General features: G+C 41.4%; 1 protein-coding gene across 2 annotated transcripts in view; it reads left to right on the plus strand.

Annotated features, from left to right (window-relative positions):
* Positions 1–7010: 7010 nt before the first annotated feature.
* The window catches only part of mmp16a (matrix metallopeptidase 16a (membrane-inserted)), a 77146-nt gene continuing 61805 nt past the window's right edge, over positions 7011–22351 (plus strand). For both annotated transcript variants that reach the window (XM_086190716.1, XM_086190717.1), the window contains exon 1: positions 7011–7474. In XM_086190716.1, the coding sequence (XP_086046842.1) occupies positions 7349–7474 (126 nt within the window). In that variant the 5' untranslated portion in view covers positions 7011–7348. The remainder of the gene's footprint in view (positions 7475–22351) is intronic.

Below are 22351 nucleotides of genomic sequence, written 5' to 3' on the forward strand. Positions count from 1 at the left end.
CGCTTCCTCTCCAAGATTCTCCCACTGAAGTTATTAACAGCCCTATTACAGAATCGCTCGGTTTTATTCCCACAAGTACAAGTTTGAAAAACAAACTGTTGGCCACACTGAGCTAATGAGAGAGAGAGAGAGAGTTTGCCAATAGCACCAAACGACCTACTTCCGATCATACGGAGATCCGTTTCAAGTTTTTGGCCCATGGGTGGCAGCTTGGTATGAATGTTTACCCCGTACAGGAAGGGTGGGAACATTTTTGGTGCCGAGCAGAGATTTTGGATTTAAGACTTGCTGTAACCACAACCAGTCACTCGGGAAAGTCTCTTCAAAGCCATATGTGGGGGTGTGAGAGTGCGTGTTGCTCTGACTTTGAAGCTTTCAGTTTTTAGTCCAATCAGAACCCATCTACTGAACAACCTTTTTTTTTTTTTCTCACTGATGTGGGCAGAAATAGTACAAAGGCATAATAATGTATATCAGCTAACACCATCAAAATGTGTCAATGGCTTTTGGGATGAAAGGTTCACCAGTTGCCTAGAAACATTCCTTTCCAGGACTTATTCCCTTAGAAAAGTCTTCTATAATACATGCCTTCTTTGTCAGTTTAGAATGATGAACGATAAAGTTGGCTCTTTTCATGTACGTGTGGTGAGGGAGCTGTGTGAACTCCGCGTGTCTAAATTATGGTTTTTCCATGGTTTTTTTTGTTGTTTTTTTTTTAGACATAACCTATGAAATTCATGTTCATTTGGACAAATCCTTAAAATGTATAATACCGCATTCATTTGACCTCAAAAGGGATTAATAAAAATGTTTTGAAAACACCACATTTTCCAAGCCACGATACCCGTTTATAACAGAACATGTCTCTCTCTCTCTTTTTTTTTTTTTTTGCATTCATAAAGGTTGCAGGTACATTTCTACAGATTTAAAATTCGTGGGAGTCGATATGTGACGAATGTGACACAGTTATAATGCACTAAATATGATATGTCACAAGTAGTACAGTGAGGCATGGAGCAGCCCATTCAGATTGTGATCTCTAGTTGAAACTTCCAAAAGGGAACTTGGAAATTCTAAACTTCGGTGATCAACTAGAATGCTGTAAAAGAGCAAAGGGTAACAAGCAATTTCTCTCTAAAGCAAGGTGATTCCCCACCACCACCACCACACACACACACACACACACACACACACACACACACACACACACAGCCGGTGATAGCAGCTTAGCAACCCACTTGCCTCACTCATTTGCCAATCTCACCAATCTGACCCTTTCTCCAGTAATGAGTCATGTGAGTGGACACGAGAAGAAAAAAACTGTACCACCACTTGTTTGTTTTTCTTCCTCTTTTAAATGAAATACCCTCTCGTTCATTTGTGGCGGACCATCAGAACACATGATGACTATCCTTCAACCGCTGCTACTGAATTCTGAAATTTTATGCGAGGACAAAAATGTAAGCTATATCAGTAAGTGATTACTTGCATCATATTGGAAAAGGTGTAGGGACAAGTTCCCTGGAGACAGATCCCTGTACAGTGAATGTATCGCTGTTGTAGTTAACCTATCTGCTTTGGACGACGTGATTTTTGAAACAACAAAGGACTCTGGCCCTGATATATTGAGCACTGGTCACTCTTATTCCCCACCTTCTTGATATTTAAACCAATAAAGAATAAGACGGAATATTTCATTTGAATATTTTGGGATTGAATAGTGTCAGTGTTCCTGATGTCCTCGAGGAGGAAGGACCAGCACGCTTGGACACACCTGGCTGATGCCTCTCAGCCTTGATGCACACTTTTCTCAGCCCTCCTCTACACCTTCCCTCTGCTGCTTTATCTGCCCTCTCTCCGCGCAGGCACACAGCAGGTCCATTCAAGTGAGCGGCACATGCAGACATTTGTTTTACAGATAACATGGCCCGTTGCCTCTGGTGGAATTGTTATCTAACTAGAAAGGTAATCCGAGAGCACAGATGTTCAGCAGGGCCACTAAACTTCCTTGATGTGCAAATTCCCAGCTGAAACCATAATATATATTTCCGAAACACACATCAATTCACGAATACACTTGTGGTTGAAGGCTTCTAGCCCTTTTTGTGTCGTGACTTTTTATCAGAATCAGGTCTTATAAAATAAATATCTTCACTGCAAAGCAATCCCTGGTATATTTCCTGAGAATTTAATGAAAATATCCAGCAATGTCCTGTCTCAAAATACTTAAAGTGGAAAAAACAAAACAAAACTGGCATTGTTCTTAGATCCAGTCAGTCGTCTTCGCTCAATTCTGCTTACAGAGAGACAAAACTCTGCTCAGAGGTTAATATCTAGTCTGTTGTAAGTAGTGGCAATGTAACACTGTTCAAGAAAGGTCCAGCTGGCCCATTTCTGCTGCTGGTCTGTGTTTCCACTGTTGAAACCCTCCCTTGCCCTGCTCCACTGCAGCTGCATGGCCACGGCTAGTGTCTTATATACATTACTACTCTGACTTGTGTCAAGGACGCCAAAATTCTAACGTACAGCGGTTGTTTCCCGAAATGTATATCATACCTTTCGAGTATTTATGAGTCAGTGTCCCGAGCTCACTTAGACATTCTTTCCTTTCTACATTTCTTCCTCTAGAATGCAGACTGAGCCAGTGATATATACAGTATTTAGCTTGAATATATATTCTGCTGGTTAACAACAGCTACAGCAAAAAAAAACAAAAAACAAAACTGAAAAGCAAGCACCACCCTTTTGATCTGATGTTTATTCATAGTTGCACCGAGCTTTGACCAGCCGGTGCGTTTAGTTGAACCAACTTGTTTGTGCTCAACTTTACTCATTCACAGTCTCACCAAACCGAAGTATTATACTTTAGTTTGTAGCTCAAATCAAAGTATTCACAGATCATAAAGTTGGATAAACAAGACATGCACTTTACAAAATAATATGTTGCCATCAGCTGCTATGAGCTGCTGTGAGCTTCAAGCTCGACATACATGGCTCTTTCTGCATTCTGGAGAGATGAAGAATTGATGCATAGAATGGAAAAAAAAATGGATTTGTGTGCTCAAGACACCTATTTCTGAGGACTTGACAGGCAAAAGAAAAAGAGAAAAAAAACACTTTTTGGGTTGAAGTATTGCTTCAAGTGAGGTTAATGTAGATTAGCAATCTGCCACATGTCAAGTTTTCACTGAAGGATCAGAAACGAAATTCTAAATCAAACCAAAAACTCCAACACACTTGTGAAATGTGCTGGATCCTTAACCGTGACTTTACTGTTGCATCGTCACACTTATTCCATGCGTTTCCACTTTTTTTTTTTTTTTTTAAATGAAATTACAATCTTTAGGTAAATTAAACAAAAAAGTATTGCTGACAACCACAAACAATTTGTGGTTTCGAGGAATTTTCATGTAAATAGAAAAACACACCAAAATGATTTTGCGGTTCTGCAGTGAAACGTCTTTTGTATAATAGACCAGCTATTTCTTGCTGGAGGAGTTTTTCCTTTTAGTTGGCATCAGCTGGCTTTATGATAACACGGCAACCATGGAGACCTTGTTGAGAGGGCGGCTTCTCACTGCTCTTCCAAACCGAGCCTTCATCTGGAGTGAAAACATGATCTGATCGTGATCCCACCCAACCTCAGGAAGCAGTTAACGATGATGTCTGCCTAAAGATGAGAGCCTTCTCCTTTGTCAAATTTCGGAATTATAGTTTACAATAGGCTCGCAAATACCTTCCATGATGCAATATTTTGGAAAAGCTCATATATTAGAATTACCGGCCTCCTCTTCCTCTCCTTATTTGTCTTTATTCCTCTAAGCAGAGATGGAAAGGGAGACAGACGGGTAGACTTTGGCTTCATGCTGCCAGCAGATTCAGGAGGTCTGACTGGGAGCAGATGCAGCAGTTATGAGACAGTCATGTTTGGAGAGGGAGGCTTTGAGGATCCTGGCAAAGCTCTGCGCTAGTGGGAGGACCAGTTGGAAGAGGCCAGAACCTTTCCAAAAGGGTATTCAGGATTACTGAGCAAGAGAGGAAATCATTAAGGAGAGGAGAGGAAGACGTGGCGAGAGAATTAGGAAAGGATAGAGAGGAAGTCAGAAGGAGAGCAGCCAGAAAACTTATAAATGAGCACAAGGACACTCACAAATAGAATATTCACACAGGCACTTTATTCTCAACTTTAATCACTTTAAATTCAGTAAAGTTACAAAGGTACAAGTGTTGCATACAAATATATGCTGCAACATAATTGTTCTCATTTACAGTCATTTATTTTGCTAAATTGAGCTTCCACATTTCCACATTTCCAGAACCCAAACTCTGACCTTTGTGTGTTCGGCATGTTTAGGCCTATAAGGCACTGAAGCACGAAGCCCAGATGTTGTAATCAGAATGGGGAATTATTTAGGTGATTAGAGCGCCCACTGAGTGCACCTTTCAACGCCATGAATGCGGCATTCTGGTTGGAAGGTACTTTACAAAGGAAGGTGTAAGTTTCCTGAAGCTCTTTAGAAAAGATTGCATGGCATTCACTTGTGAATGACAGCTAACTGTAGGAATTATGGCGAATTCTGTCAGACAGAGCTGATAGCGTCACAGCCTGTGACTCATAAGCCACAGAAACAGCCTTAACAACAACACATTGATAGACTGACACAAATACAGAAGGATCTGCGCGGAATTTATTCATTATTCATGTTTTCAGATTAGGTTAATGGGTCAGAGCATGTATACGTGAACACAATCATTATTTTGATTTAAAGACATGTTGTGCTTGAGGCATTGAATGGTTTCTGGGACATTTATGAAATACTGACTCCAGACCAGTCAGCCCACTCTGCTGTTCCTCTTGTTGCTTAATGCATGGTTTCTAAAAGTGGGTGTAACAAGACACAGATGGAGGATTGCAAGATGATATAATTATTTAAAAAAAAATAGCAGTTGAATTCTATATTAATTTAAATTGACTGTGTTTGGATAGACCTATTTGTGTGTGTGTGTGTGTGTGTGTGTGTGTGTGTGTGTGTGTGCGCGCACGCACACAACATTTGTATGCTTCAATGACCTCCGGGAAAAGTAGGGGTTGTGAGTCTCTGGAATCTTTAGTTTTGGGATCCTGAGCTGAAAAGTTTTGGAACTGCTGGCATAGTGTATAGTCCTGTTCAAATAGGCAAGGAAAGAGATAAGCCAACATATTCAGCAGAATGTAACTGAATCCAAATAAAATAAAAAAAATTCCATATCTCAAGAATAGCTGGATAAGCATTTAAACTTGTCCTTATGTGTAAAATAATTGTACTTTCCAAAGCTGGTGTTTTCCTTAAAGCCTGACAGGACCAGTAAATGTTGATATGAGGGAAGTCAGGAGCTCGCTGTCATTAACTGAGATGAAAACTTTGGTGGTAAATATTGAAAAGCAGGACATATGGAAGTGGGACAGTTCCAGACAAATACATGCTTTAGCGTACACTTTTATGTGGTAGCACATTAATATTTAACACACACAGACACACACACACACAAACATTCCATATGAACAAAAGTCAGCCATCTGCTGGTGATTCCTTCGACAAGCTCATGGTCTTCTTATGGAGTTCCTCAACTTCCTCTGCCTCTTGGCTCCTCCTCTCCACTTCGAAGCAGCTCAATCAACACGCTTCCACACAGGGGTCAACCAGATCATTGTGATGGAAAGCTGCACTCCAGAGTATAACGCCGCTTCAAAAACTATAAATGGAGTTTTCCATTTCATTGTTATCTACCTCAGAGCAGTGTGTGTGTGTGTGTGTGTGTGTGTGTGCGCGTGCATGCGTGTCACAGTGAAGTTAGGTAAGCCATTACGCCACTGATGAGGTTTTAGCTTGCATATTCATAAGCACTCTCTCTGTGTCTCTCTCTCTCTCTCTCTCTCGCGCACACACACACACACACACACACACACACACACACACACACACACACCCACGTTCCTCATCTGTCGGTGTTAGTCTAAGTGGAAAATCATTGATCTGGCTCATTACACCTGACCCTCCTCTATTAGCTGAGGAGATTAGAGATTAATGAAAAAATTAGATTCTGCTTTGTTCAGTGTGTTATGGAGGTGCCACAATTCAACGTATACCTCGTTAGCCACTCCGTGTCACATGTTTTCTCCTCTTAATTCATGTTGCATAAAACTGCAAGTGAACAGCGTCCTTAACTCTGAAGAGAGAGGACAAAGAAGAGACATGGATGAAATCCTGTAAAATTACAATGTGGGTGACTTCAATTAATCCATGGCAATGAAAACATCATCATCAGCATCATCATTATCATCTTCATCATCACCTGCTGGAAACTAAACTGAACACTGAGCCTATTATTGCCCTCTAGTGGCAATGAAAGTTTAATGAAGTCAATGCAGTCAAGGTAATTACACAGATACTGATTTGTAAGCTTTTGATTGTTCGAGATTAATAAAATATATCAGTATAATATCATACAAAAGAAAACGATTTTTTTTGATAAAACACACATTTATATACAGCAATACTTTTAAGTCACTTGTATTTTTAACATGAGAAAACACAAGTATATTTAATTGAGAGGAGGAGTTGGAAGAAAAGAGAGGAGCTGGCTTTCTGGTACAGGCTTAGTCCTGGTGCAGGCACGGTAAGACTATAAACTAAAGCTGCCAAACTGACACGCACCCGAATTCTCCTAACATTTTAGACATGTATACCGTTCATTGTAAAATTAAATCAGCCACTAAAACTTAAATGGGGTTGCACAGGTGAAATAAAGATTTATTATTCCGGTCTTTACGTTGTTAGCAAATTTGTGTTTGACTTGTTCCAGATGTGAAAACAGAGCTGTTGCCCCATGAAAAACTCCACGTACCGAGAGCTAACATGACCTATTGTACTGACTGACCCGTTAGTATTTCCGTCACAAACTGGGTGGGATGGAGGGGGGCGCGCGTGCCAGTCCGCGCATGCGCAATAGGTGGGAAACGCGATTGAAAACGAGCAGCTATGCCGCGCGGTGCTGGAAACGGGCTGGAGGCGTCCTCTTGGAAGAACGGTTGGTGCACTCGAGGACTGACCCGGGGACGGCGGGACTGGGAGGCTGCTGACGGGCGTTAACAACGAGTCTATCCCCGGGGATAAGCTCCTCCTGAGACCCAAGCGAGAGTGTTCTCCCCCCTTTCCCCTCTGTTCTGGTTCGGGCACCGCAGAAGAGACAGCGAGACATCCGTGATGTTGCTGCCAAACGTCTAGGATTTACTCCCGTTGTCCGTTCGTTTGCTCAGTCTGTAAATAAAACTGAACCGAGACCAAAGGCAGCGACAGCGGGGCTCACTATGGTTTTATTGGCGGTCCGCAGTCGGAGATGTTTTGATAGCTGCTGTATGGGGACGTTATGCGTGCAGTTGTTGCTGTGGATTTTATGTGCCGTGAACGGAGAGGAGCAGCCGTTCAGCGTGGAGGTAAGGAGCGGGACCGTTCCTCGCTAGCATCACAAGGTTCCAATAAAGATGCCAACCCCTCCTCTCGGCAAGGAACACCAGTGTTACCCCGTTCTACGACCATTTTACCACATTGTGCTCATTGTGCTGGGGTCCAGTTTCACTTATCTTACATATATATATATATTTTTTTACATTTTTTTTAAGTAAAATATTTGTGACTGAAAATCATTCCCCAAATACAAATTTCCACTCAACCCAAGTGCCTGTTAAAGTTTCAGAAATAGTGTCGTTAAGTTTTACCAAACAAAGTGAGCAGTGTAATGTAATCTAAAAGCTATTCTGCTTTAATGAGTAAACCCGCACCACTCATTACTGAGTGTGTTTTCGACGGTCAGAGCATTCACATAACTTGTGTTGGTGTAACAAAGGCAGTACCTTCTTAAAGGCTGTTTTCTCCTTAGAAAGGGATCTAATGAGGCCACAAACAACAATGTGAGACCCTCGCCAAAGTGAGCTGTTAATCCGATCTGTAATGGGTTGTTAAAAGCCTCAAGGCAGCGTGCTGTCACTTTAATACTCAATCAGCTTTTTTCAAAAGCATCATTGTTTGTTCTTGCTGCTCTCATCCTCAAAAACTGATTTTTTAATCATCTATCGGACTTCCCCCTTTGTTAGCAGAGCTCTCTCACCAAAGTTGAAAGCCTGCAGTCAGTTTTTGCACATAGACACACCGCACAGGAACATCTTGGCATCTACCGACAGTCATTCAAGTCCTGCAGCCACATATCCACATGATTTGCAAGTTTGGCATGCCACAGTGTTCCCTGTGGAGAGGCAGGCATTCGATTTCATCCAGATGCTACAGGTTATCCGGTTAAAATATCCCTGCTCGCATTACAGTAAGAAGGGAGAAAGTTGGAGGAATATAAAGAGGCTTTTCATTGAATCATAACTCGCTGACCATTTCCCCTATTCCTGAGCCAATCAGATGCCCCGCTCTTCAATATCTGCCTTGTTCTTTGTGCTGAGGTGCAATGAACAAGATGAACAAATATTGATTGTGGCTGGTATTATTATTATTGTTATTATTATCATTATCACATTCTAGAAGTCTTCCATTTCCCCACATCTTCCCTACTCCATTTCCACATTGTCCTCCCTCAGCTCTCACTTTGCTTTGTCTCTTTTCTTTGTTGCCCTCAGTGTCATAACTCTCTGAACCTTTCTTGTCGTCTGCTGCTACGTATTGTGATGTAATAGTAGGTGGCAGGAGGTAAAACTAGAGACTGCAAGTGCTTTGATCTTAAACATGCGGAATGTGGCTGCAGCTCTTGAGCAATCTTTGGATATTGATAACATCAATTGGTTCTTAAACTGGCAAAACTTGAACATGAGCTGTTGTAAGTGTTAACTATGGAGTCGAATACATCCGTTGAAAATAGTACGCATTCAATGAAAATATAAAGAGGAGGGTACAGCAGAGCTTCCATTCTGCTGGAGGAGACAAAACACTGATTTATTTGTGTTTCTGTTAGGCAGTCTTAATCGTTAGCTGCAACGATGAAGACAGTGTGCTGCCTTGCAAGCTAGCATTACAATAAGTCATGCTTAACATGTGAATTTTTTTTTTTTATGACTGATGGGCAAATATGTAAGAATGTCCCTTTGCGATTGCAAATGTTCTGAACATATTCATGAAGTTACAATAAGGATGCATCATATTGGATTTTTTTGTCAGTAACCAATTTGCTGATATTTTATATCTGAGTTGCTCAATATTCAGTATTTGCTGATGCTGACAAGATCTGTAGCAAAACAAGTTGAGAGTATATTTGCATTCTGTATGTACTGACTGTGACTGTGAAAAGAGATGGAGTCCGAGGAAGACCCGGGTCCATCTTTATTGCATGATCCAAATGTTACCATTTTCAGCATGTAGGTTACTCCGAGCTAGAGAGATAAGAAGTTGTGTTATGAAGCAAAAGAAAAAAAGGCAACACATTAAGAATGGAAGGGATGAAGAATACTGTCTGAACTAGTGGCCCAGTGGCGTGCCTCTACCAGCAGTAAACTAGAGTAATGTTGCACTAAATCAGATGCAGTAAGTGCTTAACATACATTTGTCCTAAAGACAGAGACCAATTTTCCTGCTCATGTCTTTACTGTTATAAACCGTTACTGCTGGTGGCTCAGTTTGTTTGTGCCTGAACTCTCACACCGCAAGGTATGAAGGGGGATAATGATGAGCAAATTGAGTATTTTGTCTGAAACCAGGTAGGGTGGGAAGTGGAAGGTCATCCTGAACCTGCCCTGTAATCTCTGGTCAGGCTGTCAAAAAATGTACCCTTCTGGATGGCTGACTTCCTGGATTTAATTTCATGGCACAATTGGCTTTACTGCTGCCATTGTTCTCCAACAATGTTTCTTCTTTCTTTTCTCCAGGCTTTGGATTGCATTTTTACAGACAGTACAGCCTGTCAGCGAGTGATAAAACAGTAAAAATACTAACTTGTAACAGCTCACTCCAACTCTGTAGATGCACCAGTCTGTGCTTCACTCCTGAAATATTCCTCAAAGCTCTTCTGCTTTTGTTTCACCAACTGTCTTAGCTGAATAAGTCATTTCCTCTGCAAATTAGGCAATGTCATTAACAATGGCACAGCTGCCAGTTAATTTTGGTTATCTCCTTGTGAGTTTTTTTTTTTTTTTTTTTTTGCCACTTCCCCTCAATATTGACTTCATGTGGGAAAATGAACCGGTTTGCTTGTACCAGCTGGTCATTAGAATTTTTTTTCTCTGTGAAGCCAGATGCTGCAGGTGAGCTAGGCTAGAAGTTGAGCTGTAAAATAGGACTCCAGTGTTTTGCTAATGTTGTTGTGGACACATTTTCCAGAGCATTTTGGACATTTTTTTGTCCAGAGTTGTTTGGCTCTGAGTGCTGTAAGAGTTTCCGCTAAAGATGAAGAGCCCATTTCGTAGGTTCATTGTTGCTTTGGGCTGATCCTACCCCAAAATTTTGGCTTTGAAACCATGGCATCATGGGAGTGATTTGCCAACACTGGATTGAAAAAAAATCTTGATATGCTATTGTTTCCATCTGTCTTGAAAACATTGCATACTGTTTTCATTGGATTATCACATCTCTCCTTATTTTTGGGACATTTGAGTGATTTTTTCTCATCGGGGTATTCTTCTTTTTTTTTTTTTTCTTCAAATAACACAACAGCAACAGCAGCACTAAAGCAGCCTGATTAATGTCGCTATGCCTTGGCCACACTGTGTGTCTAGAGAGGCATCAGGTGCAGCGCTCTCACTCTGAGTCACATAATGTGTTTGAATCACACTGCTATGCTCACTAGAGACAAAGCCAAGTGTCTTTGTCAGAGATAATGTGCTGCACAACAAAGACGGCGCAAAGTTGCTCTGGCGTACTCTCCCATCTGTTAGCACGTCCTCCTTCCGGTGGATGAATGAACTCATCAGAGCTGGTGTGACTACGCAGACTGTCATTTGCGGTTATTAACTTTGACAAGGATTTGATCTTTTCCCTCGGTGTGTTTGTGCAGCTGTCAGTACAGTCACTCAAAAACATCAGTGAAATTCAGTGACAGGTTTGCCCGATCTACAACAGATGAAAATGGCTTATTGCATCGACATGGTTCATAGCAATGTGAGGGGACCTGCTGATCCATACAAAGCAACACAGGGATGATGTGTTTTTATTGGCCAGTCCGGATGTTGGCATCACCATGGGTCCCCTCAACCAAAAGCCACTGGGATTTTAACATTGCATTTTGTTCTATTGCAGAAAATAAGGTCTGTGGTAAGGAAAAGTTTCAAACTTACAACATAATCTCCACGAATGAACACCACTTTTATGATTTTTTTTTTTTTCATGCAGAAACGAAGTTGTGCAAACCCTAACGTTATGGTTTGAACAAAATACACTACAGACAAAGGACTTTGAAGTCTGTTGTGTTTTTTTTTTTGTCAACCAGAGAACTTATTTTGGGCCATAAAACAGAAACCCTTTTAAAAAGCCTGATTTTTGAGGCAAGGGAGCTGGACCTTCAACAATGTCTGCGTATTTGCAGGTTTTAAGACTCATTCATGTGTCACTCTATTTAGCATGTTAATGGCAGGTTTTCTCAAGGTGCCATCCTGCATCAGATTTTTTATTAAATGAGTTAGTGGGACCTCAAACATTGCTGCAGTACATTCAGTGGCATACCGGACTCAGGAATGAAATTCCACTCATTGTGTTGTGTCAACCTTACATTTTTATGAACTCCAACTGCAAATTTTTTTGTTGCTTTTCATTTGTAAATGTGAAAAGCAGTGGTCCTACGGAGTAAAAATTCTGTCACTGCATAATTAATACATCGATTATGACAGGACAGTGCAGATAGCGTTAGCCTAAACGACTTCCATGTTCATGACACACACGAGTAATGCTGGAGAGGTTGCTGACGTGTGAGAGGTGTGAAAGTGCATCAGGATCATTTGCTGTATGGTTGACATGTTGATACATGAATTGTTAGAACCCTACTCAGTATCATCATGTAGACTGAGGTGCTTACATCGTCGCTGTCAGTACTCTGCTGATGCCAAAACTACTTAGAGCTGAAGTCTCTACGGGGAATGGTAGAGCCTCATTCTTGGTGCAGGTCAGGTTACTAGCTGGCATGCTCAGCCTCTTAGCTGCATCTCAGTAATGGACATCAACTGTTTTGTGTGTGTGTGTGTGTGTGTGTGTGTGTGTGCCTGCGTGTGTGTGTGTGTGTGTGTGTGTGTGTGTGTGTGTGTGTGCGTGTTTTCCTCCCCATCATATTTACATAGTTTCATTGGCCTCACTGCCCCGAGCTCTCCCTTCAGTCACATTGGTCACCGGACCAAAGAAAAGACCCGAGTGACATTTGTGATTCTGCAAGTTGTTGCTGGGCTTAAAAAATGGGCTGCATAGAATCCAATACAATCCATCTGTTTGATTAGATTTACTATTAAATTTGTTCTTTCTTTCCACCTTATCAACACATATGATAACAATAACAACTTTACACTTAGTCCAGTCTCAGCGTAAGAAGACAGCGACTTCATTAATTTTGCTGACCTGAATACGTTGACTGTTGCGTTAACTGGTGTTTGTTCACCTACGAGCGTCTCTCACGTTGCCCTCGTGATTAATTTGTTGAAAGTTCTATTTATTCTTGGCAATTAATTTGTCACACTTTCAAACTAGCCTTACTCTGTATGTTCTTCAGAATTAGGTTTGTTGCTCTTTGAAGGCTGTGCTGGCATTATTTTGCTATTATGCAATATTATCATTACACCAGTACAATGACAATAAAATCCATCCATCGTCATCTTCCGCTTATTCCTTACAAGTAAGGGTCGCGGGGGGGGGGGGGTGGAGCCTATCCCAGCATCTACGGGCGAGAGGCGGGGTTCACCCTGGACAGGTCACCAGTCCATCACAGGGCCAACACATAGAGACAGACAACCATTCACACTCACAGTCACACCTACAGTCAATTTAGAGTATCAATCAACCTCGTCCCCAATTGCATGTCTTTGGACTGTGGGAGGAAGCTGGAGTACCAGAGAGAACCCACACAGGAACAGGGAGAACATGGAGACTCACACAGAAAGATCCCGCGCCCGAGCCGGGACTTGAACCCGGAACCTTCTTTCTGTGAGGCCACAGTGCTGACCACTGCACCACCGTGCTGCCCTTGACAATAAAATCATTCAGTGATATAATTTCTGGGGCAGTTTATTGTCACTTTTTCATCAGATGCATTTTCCTTGAAATGTAAAATGTATTAATTTATGTTGTGTGTCTGTATGTATATTTGTGTATTTATATTTCTGTGCTTTAATTTTTCACAGGGGATTCATACAGTACACTCAAAAACGCACATTTGTACATACTTCTTTACGTCATTTTTCTCCTTGAAGAAAGCAGGTTTCAAAGCCACTGGGGTGTCTGTATCAGTCTGTTCACCCAGTCCTACAGAAATACACGACACCTACACTGACCTAAATGATTCATAATCTCTCTCTCTCTCTCGCTCGCTCCCTCTCCCTCTCTCTCTCTCTCTCTCCCTCTCTCTCTCTCTCTCTCACACAGTTTTCCTCACACTTGTTATTGCCATGTTTTTCATTCTTTCTCTCTACACGCTCCTAAATCTTGAGTGTGACTGAATGCTAACAGACGATGATGCTAATGAGGCATCACATGCAAGCCTGTCACTGATGTCGTTTGTTCGTATGCTGTGTGCGTGTTCGTGTGTATAATTTTATATATTACACCAGGTTTGTGAGTCGAAGCAACTTAAGCAATTTGTAGTGGTTTGCAGCATCAAATGTTTGATATTTTAATGTATGTTGATTCCAAAGGTACCACAGGTGTGTGTACATGAATGTGAAGCAGCGCTATGAAGGGTTTTCTTCAAAGACTGAGAGTGTTTATGAAAAATCTGATGTCAAATGTCATAATTCAGATGTTTCTTACATTGCCAACAACTTAAGTCATCAAAATGCATTTGGAAACCCTCAAAAAAAGCATCCTCTCTAAAGATAGTATTCTGATCAGTATGTATGATCAGGCTGTGACATTTGTGGGTGACATTTTTGTGACATTTTGTCCTAATAGGGCCTCTGAGATGGCAAGCATGGCATGCGCAAGTGTGTGTTGGGTCCATGGGCTGAATATGTAGCAAATGAACTGCTCAGCCTTTTGGAATAAGCTCAGGGCATCAGTACATGACACCCAGACAGTTGTGTTTTGGAATGTTTTGCTCTCTTCAGTTTTTACAGCAGTATTAATCGAGCAGTCCAAATTACACACACACACTCACTCACTCACTCACTTGCACACGCACACACACACACACACACACACTCAGACATATGAACGTATATGTGTGTGTATATATGAATTATGTATGTATAGAAGTACATATATACACACATGTGTGTATATATGTGTATGTGTATATATGTGTGGGTATGTATGTGTATATATATATTATAGTGTTATTTTATTTTTATTATATATGTATATAATTATATATATAATTATTTATATATATATACAGTATATAATTATTTATATGTATATATAAATAAATTATTTATATATATATATATATATATATATATATATATATATATATATATATATATATATATATATATATATAAATAATTATATTATAGTGTGTGTGTGTGTGTGGGTTTGTGGTTGCTTGTGTGGGCAGGAAGGTCCGCGGTTGCCTTGACGACTTGAGGACCCTGGCATAATCATGAGTGGTTTCTGCTCCCATGAATTATTGAGAGTGGTCACAGGCGGCAGTCTCTCCCAGGAGGCTGGGATCATGTTCCCACGAGTCACCTGTACTAAGAGCTCTGGTCACTCTCCTCACTGATCCACGATGTTTCTGTTGAACTCAAAGAGAACAGATCTTTGATGGTTAAACTAGAAAAATGGAAAGTGTTTTTATTTAAAAAAAAAATACATTAACATGTATTTCCTTAGAATTTACAACATTCAAGCAACTTAATGCTGTAATAAATCTGATGAATGCCAGAGGCATGCTGGTGTGTGTGTGTGTGTGTGTGTGTGTGTGTGTGTGTGTGTGTGTGTGTGGATGAAGGGGCAGTTTACATCCTCTAGCCTGTTCTGGCTCAGCTGTTGGCTGACTTTATGTCAAATATAGTATCTTTTATCTACAGGTTCAAATAGAATCCTATCCTAATTGTCATTTCTTAGTAAATACAGAGCAGCTGACTTACACATGAAACGGTGTGGCACTTGATCGCTGGGTCAGTTCACATGTTTATGTAGTGTTACGGATCAGCTGTATTTTAAAGTTTGAGTTTAATACCAGCCTGCCACACAGAGCTGCCATACGCACTGACGTTGCAAGGTACGCAGGTCCCTTTCAAGTGCGTTTCTGTGTTGGAAATAAACTTCTGGTCATAGGAAGTGTGACTTGTGGGAACAGCCAAATGTTACACAGTCGTTGAAAACTGTTCTGGCTTCACCACCTTGCCTCTTTCTTAATGACAAGTCCTGGCCTATACTTTCAACCAGTTCAAAGTATTTGATAAAACTAGTGTGGTTAGAACCTTGTCAGTGCTGTCGAGCAGCAATGCTGGACCACCACTGGACTGCACAGTGGGAAATGCATGTTCCTCAAAATAAAAGTGTAGGGTTAGAAATTCTGTGCAGACCTTTTCTATACACTCAGCACTTTACCCTTTGCCCACTGTCGTGTCAGCAGTATATATAAGTATAATGGTCGTGACTTTGTGTCTGAAAAAAGTGTGACAGGCAACTGTAAATGTTACATTCCTTAAAAGAGAATGGGCAGTGAAGGTAATTGTCACATCAATGTCAAAAAGGCACCCGAACTTGTCTAAAGCTCAGCTTTCATGTCCTCAACTCATAAATCAATTAATGCACGCAGCTCAAGTCCCTCGCAGTCTCTGTAACCGGAGAGATGAGCTCCTATCAGCTGATCGGCCACAACACCGACGTCAACATCGGCTGCTACCGCACATGCTGTGAGCGTGTTGCCATGCCGACCAGACTTCCTGTGGCACACCTTATCCATAATTGAGTTATTCCATTGCTTTACAGGATGGCCTTTTGGTGGCACCCATTGTCTAATTAGGCCTCCTTCTGCTTGTCAGGTAGTGGGCCAGACCTGCTGCTTGAGAGGTGGTCTGAAGACAATGAATACTCCAAGTTCACATCAGTTCAGTGGTTGTGTGAGGGATCTGGATGAGGACAAGGCCTCTGTCACTGCTGTTCTCTGGCCTTTATTTCACTGTGTGTCAGGGTTGGTGGAGTTTTTGTACACAGGATACAAAGACCATTGACACCTGGAAAGTCTTAGCTGCCGATGTTCAAATTTTAAGTGGTCGGACCATCTGGACCAGGGTTCCAGTGTAAGAGTGTGGATATCATTCACTGAGACCCGTTTGAATCAATCGGCATCTTGTTACACGTTCAATGTTACTGTCTGTGCATCTGAATACGTTTTAAGAAGCCAGTGAATCACTGTTGTCATGAGGCAGCACGGTGGCGTAGGACGAATACAACAACCATCAATGCTATATTTATATTATAGATTTAATAAATCCAGTGACACGAGCAGCCGCACCTATAGGTCAGCGAAAATTTGTTAAAACAAAAAACTGTCTTTAAAAACCCGGAGCTGATCCTCTGCTCCGTATGAAGAATGCTGTGGTTTTGGTGATAGAATTCGACTGCGTGGAGGACGTGGGTGGAGGAACATTTTGATGTTACCTTTTGTGCTTGAAGCTGCAGGTGTTGTTTGCCCTCCCACAGTGAGTCCACAGCATCTCTGGATGTGGGTTAGCAGATTGGTGACTCTATTTTTCTGAGCTTTTTCCATGTTTTGCAGCATTGTCTACCATCTTTCTTGCAAAACCCCAACTTCATCTGCACTGTTGGTGCAGTTTCTTTACGGAAGAGAAGACACTTTTTTTTTTCTTTTTTTTTAGGAAGGGACCGGCTGAGATCCATGAATCCGTATGCCTTATCAATTTAATTGCGATTCCTTTCCAGCTCTTTACTGTTGCAGACTGTCCGTGCATCGTGATTCATCTGTGAATCTTAACTCCCCCACTCCAGTGTGTCTTGTAGATACGGCGTAAAAGCAGCAGCAATGTTTCCCTTTTTAGAGTGCCTATTTCAAACCACAAGCTGTTTTTCTTGTAGTTTAACAAAGGTGAAAAAGAAAAGCACTCTATGTGGAACTGCAGAGCACTGAGGTGAGGCTGGACTTGTCTGACATCAGAAGCAAGACAGAATTCTACTTCAAAGTTGAGAGAAATAAAATGTGGAGAAGCCAGAAATAGGCACTGATGCGTTTCGGACATTTTGGCCTTCATCACCCCGGGCATGCTGCTGGACTCCTTATCTTTCCCTTTCTTAAGTCATTATATCACTCTGCTCTCTCTCAGGAACTTTTTCTTTGTTTTTCTTCACAACGTAAATGGTCAGGTTGCACATGAGTGCCGGCCAGTTTAATTACATCAAAGTTTGGACGACTGGATCAAACAAACATGCCAGAAATAGCTTTGGATAGTTTATTTAGCAACATTTTATCAACTCTCATGGCGTCTGTTTTCCCTTCATCATGCGGCGAGTTATTAAAAACCTTGGTAGTTATTTATAGTAGGTTAAAGGAATTTATCCTCCCTCAAGTAAATCATGTCATTCTTCAAACTGGGGGATTATTACTCGTGCCCTTCCTGAGTGTCGACTCTTAATGTGTTTGAAGGGAAATGTACAAATGTATGATTTTGGCTTGGCTTTATGAATTAATTCATCGAGCCCCCCGCTATGATTCAATGTTCTGGTCAATTATTTTGCCTCAGTGACGTTTTAGACGTTCCAACAGTTTACCGAAGCTCTGTCTGCATTTGTATAACTACGACTGCTCAGTGCTCAGCACTACATGAAGTGTGGTTAGCGTCCTCTCTCATTATTATTACACCAACATGGAGGCTACACCACCGACGCTTACGACTTAGCTCCCTCCATATCCATTTGAGGAGAGAGGACACTGAGGGATTTTTGTCTCATTGAATGAGGAGGCTGTAAAGCTCGAGCCTACTTCTCTCAGGAACCCTTACATTGGCAGAACACTGGGAACCATAGATCATGAGCAGAAAGAGTGAATCAATGAAGAAGAGAACAGGGCAGCAAAGAGAGAGGATAAAGAAAGAAAATGGAGAGAAATCATGACAGAGAGAGAATGAAGGGTTGAGTACAGAGAAGACCTTGGGCCTGATTCAGCAATACATTTTTAGGATCTGCACTCTTCCTCAGAGGATGATAGAAAAAGGTGGGCTGGAATTGAAGCCTTGGCCGACAGCCTCAGCAGTCACCTTTACTAAAATGAGCGGAGTTTCCTAAGTCGGAAAAAAAAAAGACCCACATTGAACGGTACATTCAGTTTTTACTCGCTACCCTCTATAAACAAGACTTTGTCCAGCTGTCTCTTTGGCTTGGCCGCGTTTGATCAGTGTGCGTTCAACCTGCAGTCACAGCAGCAGGAGGATGCTGCTGCCTGGACATTCAGTTTATCTGCAGGGCAGGTGGAGAATTTGCTGCTGTCCCCTGCTGTCCGTAATCTTACTTCGTGGTGGTTGGAAACGAGCTGCAGCAGGGACTTGGAGCTCAGCACCCTCTATTTTTGAGGACCCGCTAGATGCGAGCCATGGAGTTGGTCTGAGCGTCAGAAACTGCTCAAAGGTTGTTGTTTTTTAAGAGGAAGTCTGCATAGAAGATGATAATTGCTTGCTTTGCTTTTTTTATTTTTTTATTGGGCTCCAGACTGTAAATCTGAAAATACAAATATATCACAGTATTTTGTATTAAATATATATAAGAGCTTTACTTTCAATTTAGCGTTGCAAAAAACAACAACATATTTTGCTGTATCTTCTATTGCAGAGTCCTCGTATGTATCCACCTGCGTGAGTAAAAAAGTTCATTGCAGTGTCAAACCCTCTGACTTCCTGTAAGAGGAGAGCTAAGTGAGCAGAACTGCACTGAAACAACCGGCTGCTCTTTTCCTTTCTACGTCTGTCTGACAACTACCACCTCCCATGTCCTGCCTCAGTCTTCATTTGTCATTCTCTCTCTCACTCACTTACTCACACACACTCACTTACTCACACACACACACACACACACACACACACACACACACACACACACACCATCCACATTCATGTTAATGTCAATGAGTGACGGACATATCTAACAGCAGTTTGTGTTTGCCTGTCTCTTCTTTTGGCTGTATTGTCTGGCCTTGCCTCACTTACAACTACCTCCTCTTAGAAAAAAAACAAACAAAACCTTATCGTCTTGTTTTCTTCCAACACGTCATTTACATAAAAGTAAAAAAACCAAACAAAAAAACCTCTTCCTGATACCTTTCCTGAGCAGTGTTCAAGACAGAAGAACTGTTGAGACAAACCTTTTCTGTGCTGTACGACGATGAATATCATTAGAAATACATCCTAGATGTTTCAGACTGAAGTGTCTCACTAATATGACTGCTACTAATATAACTGCAAGTAAATTGAATTTAAAAAAATACTCAGTAAGTGTATGCGTGAGGTGCGTTTTTTTTTTTTCCAAAGGAAGAGGAATAAATAGGACCTTTTCCTTCATCTTCAGAGAAAGTGGTTTTGCTCCTTAAAAGATGAAGTGAGAATTGCACTGAATTGAAAATGTTCTCCACAGTCACTGTCAGGTTGTGTTCTTTAAGAGAGGCTGGGGGGGAAAAAAACATCGACTTAGCCTTTAGATTTCAGTTTGGTTAAATTAAATACGCTCTGCCACGTCTAAGCTGGGTACTTTATAATCAATATCTTTTTTTTTCTCTCTCTCTCTCTCTTTCCCTTCTTTCACTTCAAAAACACCAGGGAATTCACCGGGGCAGTGGTTAGGACAAAGCCAAAATGTGGCTCAGATGTTCTTGAGGAGATCTGAGGGAAGGACGTGGGAAAGGACAGATGATTACAGGAGGAGAAAAAGGGAAAGTAGACATTAGAGAAAGTATGGAGAGTGACATGACACAGCTAAGATGTGGGGAAAGGAAATATTGGAACCAGCACAGCGGAAAGTGACAGAACAAGTCAAGGTCTTACTCTGTGTGTGTGTGTGTGTGTGTGTGTGTGTGTGTGTGTGTGTGTGTGTGTGTGTGTGTGTGTGTGTGTTATGAGTCTGTGAGTTGACGCCTGCGCCGGCTGGTTCAAGAGATTTGAATGAAATAAGCTTTAATTTTATAGAGCCATTAAGATTATTGTTTAGCAAGGTTGTAATTTAATGTAAAGCTATAATTGGAATGTTGCTTGAGATCAAATCTAATTTCCAATCCCTAAAACTGAAATTAAGTTAACCTACAACATGGGGTTTAAAATGTTGAAAGACCATAAGAGACATTTTCAAGCTGCATTTTTGAGAAGTGTGTTATCGTCTCCTTGGAGCTTCACTAATATAAAGGACCAAAATTCAGAACATCCTTGCCTTTCAGAAGATTGTTTTCCTCCTGCTTTATGTCCTCAACATCTCCAAAATAATGTCTTGGAACGTCAATACGAACGTAATAGGATTTGGCCCGACTCAAAGTTAAAAGGTAATTCCATTATTTTTCAAACTCGGCTCTGATTTGTGTGTGACAACGCCATGAAACGGTTACAGCAGTCATAATGCAATGATATTCGATAAATTTCTTTGTCCGTAACCCGGCTTTAAAGTATTTTCGACCTTCCTTTTGAAGTTTCCTTCTCATTTTCTTTTTCCAGATGTTGTGGGGTTTTAACTTGGACACGGACTAAGTGTTAAAAATGATGTATTTCTCAAGTGATGGATAAATATTTAGCTGATTCTGACATGAGAGAGGTATTTGAGCTGCATGGCTGTTCTGTTGGTCGTAGGCATGCCTTGAAGAGATTCAACACTTGTCCAGATTGAAATATGCCCGCTCGGTTTTGCATGCTGAGATCAATCAAACCCTTTTATTGGTGAAGGAAAGGAAAGTCCAATCCATTTGATTTTTATAACCCCATATATGTCAAGTCAAACACAATTCTATTTGTTTAGCGCCAAATCACAACAAAAGTTCTCTGACACAAGTAGAGCAGGTCCAGTACCTCACTCCTTCAATGAATTTACACCCAACAATTCTCCATCAGCAAGAATATCCTGCAACAGCGGCGAGGAAAACCTACCTTTGGGGTGGAAGGAGAGCAGGAGAGCGGGGCAGAGACAAACACAGCTAATAGAAAAAGACATAGAGAAGGGAAGGGATGGACGGATGAAGACAGATAGAGAGAAAGGGGGAGAGAATGACGGACAGACGGGGACGTGAACAGGCTGGTAGGAGAAAGATGGCAAACAACAACAGCTAGTGACCAATAACAACATCTACGGGCTCCTCAAGCAATAGGTAACAACAGTACACGATATGTAAGTTAATGCGCTATCCTGAGGCTCCCCGTTACTGGAAGGAAAACTCCTCTAAAGAACCCCATAGATCTGGTGAAAAATGGACAAAACATCAGATAGCGTAGATGTGTACAGAGTAGATTCTAAAGGCTCATTCAATCGTTTACAGTATGCTTTTCTCTTGGAAGGAATAGTTGTAGCGTTTTGAATTTTCTCTTCATTTTATGAATGTTTAACTTTGATTTGCTGGGGTTCCTCCGAACCAGATTCAAAGGCCAAAACCTGATTAAAAATAGAGAATATGAGAGTGTCTTGTTTTTGATATTTCCATCTTGAGGCCAGTCCTACTGTGGACTGTCGTGTTTGTCAAAGCTAAGCTTTGTCAGTGTTGCTGGACTTAACCAAGCTCCGTCTCTGCACACGTGTAAGAATGTGCGCAGTGCAAATGTTGGATTATTTCAGTACCTGAGCAGCTGAATGAGAGTGTTCATTCAGAGCGTTTAAAAACCTCACACACATCACAATGCTATCACCCCTTAAGTGAGCGCGAGGGGAGGAGGGTTAGTGTCTGTGGCTAGAAACAGGGATGCAGTGGGAAAGCCATGAAAAACGAGAGAGCGAGAGAGAGAGAGAGAAAATGAAAAGGTCAAATTGGAAAGAAGGGTTATATATTAGGAGGAACCCAGTTGTCCAGGAAAGTGCCAAAAAGAATATGAATTGTGGCACATGACTATTTGACATCGACTTCACTTATGACAGTAGGTTATTACAAGCTATTGCTGCATAATGTGCAGCCTAGTCCTCTGGGATAGGAAGTGGGTAGGTAGAGCATCTAGGATTTGTGCCAAACTCTGTACAGATCAACTACAGCGAGAACGTCTGGCTCAGACACC

Source organism: Aulostomus chinensis, chromosome 21, assembly GCF_037954235.1.
Source record: "Aulostomus chinensis isolate RoL2024-O1b breed Wild chromosome 21, RoL_Achi_v1.0, whole genome shotgun sequence".
Classification (NCBI taxonomy): domain Eukaryota; kingdom Metazoa; phylum Chordata; class Actinopteri; order Syngnathiformes; family Aulostomidae; genus Aulostomus; species Aulostomus chinensis.